The sequence below is a fragment of the Nomascus leucogenys genome, chromosome 11 (assembly GCF_006542625.1).
Source record: "Nomascus leucogenys isolate Asia chromosome 11, Asia_NLE_v1, whole genome shotgun sequence".
Lineage (NCBI taxonomy): Eukaryota > Metazoa > Chordata > Mammalia > Primates > Hylobatidae > Nomascus > Nomascus leucogenys.
Genome location: NC_044391.1, coordinates 4,397,410 through 4,407,628, shown reverse-complemented (window position 1 = coordinate 4,407,628; position 10,219 = coordinate 4,397,410). Strand labels below are relative to the sequence as shown.

At 39.4% G+C, this 10,219-nt stretch overlaps 1 protein-coding gene across 1 annotated transcript in view; it reads right to left on the bottom strand.

The window, feature by feature from the left end:
• Positions 1–2,646: 2,646 nt before the first annotated feature.
• Positions 2,647–10,219, bottom strand: part of ANKEF1 (ankyrin repeat and EF-hand domain containing 1) — a 54,304-nt gene continuing 46,731 nt past the window's right edge. The window contains exon 9 of the mRNA XM_030821982.1: positions 2,647–2,719. Coding sequence (XP_030677842.1) covers positions 2,690–2,719 — 30 coding nt within the window. The 3' untranslated portion in view covers positions 2,647–2,689. The remainder of the gene's footprint in view (positions 2,720–10,219) is intronic.

Below are 10,219 nucleotides of genomic sequence, written 5' to 3'. Positions count from 1 at the left end.
GATATAGGTGAAACAGAAGAAATAGGAGGCATGGTCTCTCCCTGATTTGAAGGAACTTATTCTCTAAGTAAGGAAGACAACCCTGGTGCTACCATGCATCAATGGGTAAATGGACAAAATAAAATGTTCATTTAGGCATTAGAGGACAATTGGAATTCTGGGAAAGGCTTCATGGAGAAAGTAGGAAATGAAGGATAGTGTTTTCAGAAAAGAGCAAACGCCTGTATAATTTGAGGGACAATGAGAGGAAGCCTGGAGGCAAATTTAGCCCAGTATGTTGGTAGACAGTGAGCAAGCCCATGAGAATGGAGTTGATGGAGCATGTTCAAGAGGACTGGGAATCTTCACCCTTGGCTGGATAGGGCAGGGCCAACATTGAGAGGCTTGAAGGCTAAACAATGTCTTGGCTTGTTATTGCCCTACAGATGTCAGTCCTTGCCCTGAGTGCATAATTCCTCCCGAAAAAGTCCACTCATGCCCACAGTACTGTCAAAGAAGTGGTTTTGTCATGGGAGATGACCCTGTTTCCACTGTTGAATCTGATGGGGATGGGGCAGGGACTTGACCTTGGTTGGGCTCATCAGAGTCTGTTTTTTCATTTTATTTTATTTTTGTCTGGCATTTGGACCTACAGAATTAAGGGACTGGATAAGTTAGTTCTCTGTAGAGTCAGGGCAAGAGTTTTTTTTGCCTTCGGAAGCCACAGTCATGTGCAAACACATTACATTAGAGTAAAACATCATAGGCAATATGGGACTACAGCAAAAAAGACGAGTACAAGTGCTGAGAGAAACAGAGGAGAGACACCATGTAGCTCTAGCAAGTAAAGGTGACTTGTGAATTCCCCGAAGCCCATCCAGTACTTCTAGCAATGTAGAGTCCTCTGTAAACTTTCCACTCAAGCTAATTTGAGTGGAAATCGAGGATCCTTCTCTAAGACGACATGGCAGTCATTAATTTTTCTATTGCCTACTTTGCTTCCAGTGCTCTGTTTTTTTGTCCTATGGGTTGATGTCATAGCTGTTGATCTTCATAAGCAAACCTTGAGAATTGGGTGCAAGTGCTTTACTAAGGAAGGCTCCACAGAGACAGTAAAGGAATGGGGCAAGTAGGACAGGGAATGGAAGGAAGTGAAGCTGGCGGTGAATTCAGACCACGTCTGTGGAGCCTGCAGGGGGCGCTGCAGTGGAATCTCGCCTCAGGTTGCTTTTCTCTTTACCTGGGCAAGGCAACTAGGCATTTACACCCTTGCTTATTGTCCTGGGGATGTAGAGGTAAATTAGACAAGATCCTTGCTCTCAATTCATTTGCAGCCTAGTTGGGAGAGACAAGCTTGCAAGCACAGGAAACTAGAAACAAGGCTTCTAGGTGGAGGAGGATAAGAAACACTCTACCCAAAGGATGTTCTCTGCCAAGGGTGAATGATTTAACATCTATGTGCCTCTCCCCCACCAAACATGTTAGAATCGCTCAGTAACACAAGCATGGCTCATCTCCTCCCAGGTGCTATTTTCTTATCTCTTCCAGAAAACAGAGCTGCCTGAAAAATAGCCATTGAAGGAATATGGTAAGAACCTGGCAGGAGCCCAGTTTATACTCAGTAGCTTTGACCTAAGAAAGAGAAGAGTAAATATTAAACCCAAGGTCGGTAAGACTTTTGTGTATTTTTTCTTTTTCCTTTAAAGATATGTTTGCTCTTTTAAGAACTGGGAACTTATTTTTTAAAGTATTTGCGGTGCAAGGGTCAGGCTGCCAGGAAAACAGTGGGCATCTGCTTGTGGTTCTTGGGGTTTTACCCAGCGTCTGCAACCTGTTTTTAGTGCAGGAAGACAGTGTGGTCCAGCATCTACCTGCCTATCCGGAGTCTTAAGGGCCCAAACTGATAGAACACTGAGAGCTTTTTCTTTATTATGGGAAATGATATGCCATATGATATCATTTCATTTTTAAATATATAACCAAGTGCTACCTGCTAGTAAGTTACTATATCAGGAGCTCACAATTAGTAAAATTTGGTATTTCTACATTTGAAATAGCACAATACTGGAGCTTATTGAGAACAGTAGTCCAGGATTCTGTGAAAGTCAGTGTCCACTAAATATTTCACAGCACTGCAAAACTTGCATCGCTGCTGCACACAGGCAAACAGTATGAATTCCCACAGGGCTTGGCCAAGACACTGTGTCATCAGTGCATCCATAGTGTTATCTACAGTTTTTAATTGCCGCTATTCTTGCTCCTTAATCATCAGTCATTGTTGGTCCCAACTCTTCTTACTCTACTTTCTTTTATATTTGATTTTCCTTTGTAGAAAAATGCCTTTTGAGTTTGGGACTCCCCAGAAGTAGAGATGTGGATGTGAGTGCAAGTGACTTGCTTCGGGAATGATCCCAGGAAACACTGGACAGGAGAGGGGAAATAAGACAGGAAAGGAGGAAAATTACTAAAGGAGTGTGCTAATGTGCAGAATTGCTGCTGTGGGTAACTGGGGCTCAGGCCCTTTGGGACTCTAGGGAGACTTTGCAGGACATTCCTCAGTGTTGTCCTACCCAAGAGGTGAGGAGTTGGGATATTTATCCAGCATTTCCTGTCTGATGTCTGTTGAGGGCTGCTTCCTGAGGCATCAACTCACAGATTCTTCCAGTCTGCCCTGCATGCTGAAACATGCTCCTGCAGCCAGAGAAAATCCTCAGGGAGAGCACCAGCACTTGGTGAGAGGCTGTCAGTGAGAAGAAGGATCAGAGGAGACTGTTAATGGAATTGGGTGTGCATGGGAGCTCTGACAGCATTTGCTATGGATGCATACTTCCATAAACAGCAGTTAGGGCCCATAGTCTTCTAATCGCTTGACTTTGAAACACACGTGTTGCATTTCAATGTGTTATATAAGATCAAATTGCTAAGTATTCAGTGAAAACTATATGTAAGGATGTGATCTTAAAATTGAAACCTGGATAATGGGAAGAACCCAGCCATATGAACAGCGAGGGGAGAGTGGTCTTAAAGTCTTTCCTGTTGCCCATTTATTTTTCATTTTATTTATTTTTATTCTTTTAGATACAGTCTCGCTGTTGTACCCATGCTGGAGTGCAGAGGCATGATCATAGCTCATACAGCCTCGAACTCCTGCATTTTGCCTATTTAAATTCTGAGCCTAGAACAAGGAAATTTAAATCCTGGATTGCTTGAAGACTGATTCTTGGCAATCACATTCTCATTCAGAATAAAATTGTTTTTAGCCATCTCCTTCAAAATAAACTTTCAAATTTTCCATTTGATATCATTATAATGTTCATGTTCTCTTGTCTAGTCAGTTTCTCTGTGCCCACCATTCATGAAATTTCCCATCTCATTTCACCAAACACTGCTTTGACAGTTTCTTTTTTCCACGCTAGGTTTCTCTAAGCCCCCTCGGAGCTGCATAGAAACTATAGTTCCTTAGATAAAAAGAAAACCTTACTTAAGACCCAGAAAATCTCAATCCCCTATGCCAACAGCAGAGAGGGCAATTTGGATACCTGATCCTGGACTTGCTCAATTCTTTCTAGTTACAAACTTGCCCCCACTGTTTCCAGCATCTCAGGCAAAAGGTAATTCCATATCTCTTAGACACCAGTGTTGAAATTTTTTAGACTCTTAATGTTCTCTGAGTAATTACATGGCATAAAAAAAATCAGATGAGTTTTTGAAGAGATGTCTTCTCCCCAAGGCCCTGAGTCACAGATTTTTTTTCTTTCTTTAGAGTCACTGTCAAAATTGTGAGTCATCCATTTCTTCTTGCCAGTGCAGCACACTCCCAGGGGACACAGGGCTTCACTCCTGAACAAGTTCAGTAAGCAGTGCTGGAGAGAATACTGAAAACGTTAAAGAATTATGAATACAGCTCAGATCTCTCTTTTCTGTTTTGTAGATTTTGGGAATTCATTCAGGTGGAAACAGCATTTCTCGCCATCACATGATGGGGTGTTCCCCTCTGCCATGTTTCCCTTCAGTTCTATCTTCTTCCCTTCCAGTTTCTCTGGCCATGTCTGGCTTTTGAAAGAGTAATTTTCTCCAACATGTATTTTGAATTATCTTCTCTGTACGTAATTATTTTCTATCTCCTAGAAATTCTTCACAAATTTTCTTCCTCTAATGGAAGATTTTAATTTTTTATGTACTATTATGGATTATTTTAATCAATTTATTTTTTGCTAAGTGAGAGTAGATACCTGTACTCAGTTTGTAAGTTGATAAAAATTTTTAATAGCCCACTATACATGATTTATTTTTGCATATCCAGCAACACAATGTTGGCTTTCAATAAAGGTTGAATGAATAAAATGTTTAAAGCATTGCTTTTTAAGAAGTTCTAACCTAGTGAAGTCATAAGCAAACTTGAAAAATGTGTGTTAAAATAATTCTAGGTATCAGGTTTTCTAACCTCGTATCCAAAATCTTATATCAATTTAGTTGAATTTGCTTATACAGTGTTAGCAAGAAAAACAATTAATACATAAGCATATCTCCACATAGCTGCAACAGAAAAAAAAGAAAACACCCTCAAAACTATGAACCAGTATTTCAATGTATGTATGATTCCTGCTTGATGCATTTCATTACTGATATTCCAGGCTTTTTTTTTTAATACTTCCAATGACCACAAACTCATGATACCCTCATAAGGCGATTTAAAGCAGTTTCAGAAAGTTCTAATTGTTGGGGGAGAAATTATTTAGGAGCCAAATTATGTATTGTGGACTGCTTTAACTGCTGTGCTAAAAAATTTAGATAGGTTTCTGTGTCAGTCACCTTGATTAAGAAAACTGCAAATAAATCATGTTAGCAACCGAAATGGAAAAAGAAAACCATCAATATTGAGCCTCAATGTCCCCTGCTAGCTGTAAATCCCTAATTCCCCATGCAATACATTTGTTTACCTAGCAAATGTGTACCCATTTGAGTACCTGTCTCATGAGAGGACTATAAATGACTATGATTTAGTAAGTATATTGTTCAGAATAGATTTATTATCTCTTCAACTTCTAGCCTTGATAAATCACCATGGCCCAAAGGAACACTTTCCTAGTTCTTTTGCAAAAGTCACGTTGCCCAAGGAGAAGTTCTTGAGATGATCACTCTGAGCCATCTGCTCTCCGTATGTGATGTAGCATAGGCCCGTGTTCCTGGATTTCAATTATAGTGTCAGAATTTTACCCAGGTTTCTTACATTGATCCCTTTAGAATAGAATCCAAGGTATATTATTTGCCTTGTTTTTAACCTCATATCATAAGACTGAAAGGAGATTAACAAGGCAGGTCTTGAGATATTGTCTTACTAATAATTTGGCAAGCATGATCAACATCTGAGGTTAATCCCCAAGCTGCATGTAGATAGGAACAGTCTAAGCCTCCTTGACTTTCTTAATATTCATTATATTACTGCTGCCTTCATTTAGGCTCTCTGTATTTCTAATCTGGATGATGACCATTGTTTACTGTTCTCTTTAGCTTCAGCGTTGCCACATGTCTTATCCATCCCCTCCTGCAGCCAGAGTGCTCTTTCTTAAATGCATACCTGAATATGTCACTCTGCTGCTTAACTGCTTTGTTGTATTTTGCATAAAATTCAGGCTCTTATTATGGAATACGAATCCTGCAGGCCAACTTCTCCCACCTCATCTCCTGTCACTATCTTTCTATCCTCCAACCATATGGAATTGCCTTTGATCCTAGACTGCATATGCTCACTGGCGGCTCTCTTCCTCTGTCTTTGGCTGCGTCCATTGAGAACTAGCCTTACTGCAAAGCCCCCAGGAAGCTTTTGGTTTCCCTGAAACCTTCTCCTCCACCAGACGAGGTTTGTGTTCCATCGCAGTGCCATGGCATCTTGAGCCTATCTCAAGTCCTAGCATTAATCACTCTGTATTATAATTGTTTCCTAGTCTATATCCTCCTCAGACCTGGAGCTCTTGGAGAGGACAGGCTAGGTTTTATTTACATTGATAACAACAGAGTGTAACACGTTGTTGTGGCTTCATATTGCACATGCATGATGTGTGTGGGTGCTCGAACTCAAAAGTGAGTAAATATTTGGCACTCTGGAAAATGCAATTGCCCTGCTAAGGACAATTCTGCAGAATACACCTTTTGGGTGAACACTAAAGTAGCTAAGTAATGGCTGCTTTTAGGTGAATAATGACTGGGTGAATAAAATATGAATAATGACTATCTCTGATGGTTTTTCCCTGGGTTATGTTTTTGTCTTAATAATTTTTTGTATTTCCTTATAAGGAACTATATAGATTGCATTTATAATTATACACAAATATTTACAAACAGCATATATTATTTTGTGTTCTATGGCACCTCTATGGCAAATGTTTGCAGAATAAAAGGACTAGGGTAAAGTCCTCAAGTGGTCAACAGTGATATTTTTCTAGGGTTGGAATTGTGAGTGATTATTTTCTTCCTTGTAATTTGCAGGGCTTTCTCTGATATGATTTTGTTTTACAAGATTTTCTTTTACAAGAAAAAGTTCATTTAAGTATTAAAAAATTAAATAGATGGCATGATGATTAATAATTTGAATAATCAAATAAACCACCCTGTCAAGGGATTACTGTATTTAATCAAATCTTACTTATTGTCAAATCATTTAAGCTGTCATTTTGAGAACACATGGAAAACAACATAAATATTGATGTGCTTTTTAAATGGAGAAAAACATAACTCTGGCAATTATAAAACTGGAAAATTTGTTTTAGAGCTTTGGGAGCTAGGTGTGCCATTGGGCTGGAAGCAGACCCCAAGTCCAGTCATGAATTATGGAGTTGGTTTTTAATGGAATATAACTGTCTATTTTTGCTGCCAAATCTATTAGCCTTTAGTACATAATACACCGGAGATTAAGGCCCCATATATTCAGCAAAAGATTTACTGTGAAGCAGTAAAAATAGATTTAGTCATAATTTATGCAGGTGCGTATTTACAGGTAGAGTATGTTTGCAAAAATGGCAAGGAGAGAAAGAAATCAATATTATTTTAGAATGTTTTCTTTTGATTTTCTCCTTTAAACCCAAACATTTTGCATCGGTAATGAATTAAAAGTAAACACTTCTTTAATATTTTCAAACAGTTAAGATTTATCTCAATTACATTTGGCAAGAGCTATCAGTTGCATATCACTATTTATTGAAAAGCAGATTAGATATGTTTTCAGCCATTATGAGTTTACTTTTGTGAGCAAAGTAATGTTCAGTTCTTGGAGGTTCTTGCATATCACATATTATCATAAACCAAAAATATGATTTACAAACTTGATGACCAATAATTTGCATGTACAATTAAATGTCAGAGTAAATATTTCTAATGGTAACTTGAATCATTCAATTCTAGGCCTGAAAATTAAATCCTGAAAGCTACGCAAATGCTAATACTTGGGCAGAGAAATCCAGTAATGCTTACCTGAAATACAGAAGCCTATATTTAGCACTTCGTAGTGTGCCAGATAGTATAGCAATTGCCTAGTGTCTATTATCTCATTAAATTCTGATATGGTATGGATCTGTGTCCCTGCCCAAATCTCATGTCAAATTATAATCCCCAGTGTTGGAGAAGGGGCCTGGTGGGAGGCGAGTGGATCATGGGGCAGAGTTCTCATGAAAGGTTTAGCATCATCTGCTGCTTGATACTGGATAGTGAGTGAATTCTCATGAGAGCTGGTTGTTTAAAAGTGTGCGGCACCTCCCCACCTCTCTCTTCCTCCTACTCTGGCCATGAAGTGCCTCACTGCCCCTTTGCCTTCTGCTGTAATTGGAAGCTTTCTGAAGTCTCCCCTGAGCCAGAAGCTGCTATGCTTCCTGTACAGCCTGCAGAACTGTGAGCCAATTAAACCTCTTTTCTTTTCCTTTTTCTTTTTCTTTTTCTTTTTATTTTATTTTATTTTATTTTTATTATACTTTAGGTTTTAGGGTACATGTGCACAATGTGCAGGTTTGTTACATATGTATCCATGTGCCATGTTGATTTCCTGCACCCATTAACGTGTCATTTAGCATTAGGTATATCTCCTAATGCTGTCCCTCCCCCTTCCCCCAACCCCACAACAGTCCCCGGAGTGTGATGTTCCCCTTCCTGTGTCCATGAGTTCTCATTGTTCAATTCCCACCTATGAGTGAGAACATGCGGTGTTTGGTTTTTTGTCCTTGCGATAGTTTACTGAGAATGATGTTTTCCAGTTTCATCCATGTCCCTACAAAGGACATGAACTCATCATTTTTTATGGCTGCATAGTATTCCATGGTGTATATGTGCCACATTTTCTTAATCCAGTCTATCATTGTTGGACATTTGGGTTGGTTCCAACTCTGCTATTGTGAACAGTGCCGCAATAAACATACGTGTGCATGTGTCTTTATAGCAGCATGATTTATAGTCCTTTGGGTATATACCCAGTAATGGGATGGCTGGGTCAAATGGTATTTCTAGTTCTAGATCCCTGAGGAATCGCCACACTGACTTCCACAATGGTTGAACTAACAAATTTACAAGAATAAAACAAACAACCCCATCAAAAAGTGGGCGAAGGACATGAACAGACACTTCTCAAAAGAAGACATTTATGCAGCCAAAAAACACATGAAGAAATGCTCATCATCACTGGCCATCAGAGAAATGCAAATCAAAACCACAGTGAGATACCATCTCATACCGGTTAGAATGGCCATCATTAAAAAATCAGGAAACAACAGGTGCTGGAGAGGATGTGGAGAAATAGGAACACTTTTACACTGTTGGTGGGACTGTAAACCTCTTTTCTTTACAAATTACCCAGTCTCAGGTATTTTTAATAGCAGTGCAAGAATGGATGAATACAAGTTCTTATCACAAACCTATGAAGTAAGTCTGTTAGTGAGGCTGGTCAGTAACCTAAAGTCCCCGTTGCTTATAACCCACCATGTCCATTGATGGGCAACTCTGCATCCTACTTCATATCTCCTAGGCTGACAGAGCGGCCGGCAGCAGAGGGGAGGATTGCTCAGACAGCCTTACACCTGCAATCAAAAGCTCCAGCCTGGAAATGGCAAACATCACTTCCATGCATAGCTCATTCGTCAAAACTAGTCACCTGACACCACCTAACTACAAGGGAATGGGGCAGAGTATAATCCTACCATGTGTTTAGAGTGGAGAGAACAGGAAATATTTGGTGAATAGTACTAATCACTACTGTAGTGTGTCCCTATTTTATACACGAGAAAACAGAATCTGAGAGGTCAAACAGCTTGTCAAGTCACAAAGCTGGTAAGCAGAAGAGCTAAGATGCTGTTAAAGAACAAAGCATGAATTTAACAAGTTTTTATAGCAAATTCTAAGCCTACTAATTCTGTGTCACTTAGAAAGACACAGGAAAATTAGAGATTGAACAGAGACTAGCAGATGTCTCTTGCTCTCACATTTGTGAAATCTGAAATCCTTTGGCTACACTTCCAGCTGCCTACTTGAAAAGCTAGAGACTAAAAATATTGACTTTCTGTTATCAGAGCTGAGTCCTTCATAAAATTGTTATGGCCCTAGGAGTTCTTGAGGATAATTTATGGATGACACAGAGCAATGTGACTTGTAATCACTTGGGAGATGCTATCAGCAATGTGAAAACCAGTTGAACTTGGAAAGAAATCCACACTCCTTACTCTTCCCTGCCAGTTCCTCGATATCTGGCCAGTCCTCCGCTTCAACCTTGTCCTAAGCTGGCTTCCCCTTGCTACCGCCATCTTTGTGCAAGCTTTTCTGGTTTTCTTCCTGCTCTTCACCAAGCCAGGCTCTTTCTGGCATCAGAGTTGTGGCAGGTATTGCCCCCTCATGTGTAGATTGCCTCCCCACACCACTATAGAGTATCCCCTTTGAAAATTATATTGAAATTTTTATATAATGTTTTATTTTTAATTTTTGTGGATACATGGTAGTTGCATCAGGAGGTATATGAGATGTTTAGATACAGGTATGCAATGTGTAATCGCATCATGGAAAAATGGGCTATCCATCACCTCAAGCATCTGTCTTTTCTGGTATAAACAATCCAATTATAGTTATTTTTAAATTTATAATTAAATTACTATTGACTACAGTCACCCTATTGTGCTATCAAATACCAGGCCTTATTCATTCATTCTAATTATTGTTTGTACTCATTAACCTTTTCTACCCTTTCTCCCATTTCCCCACTACCCTTCCCAGC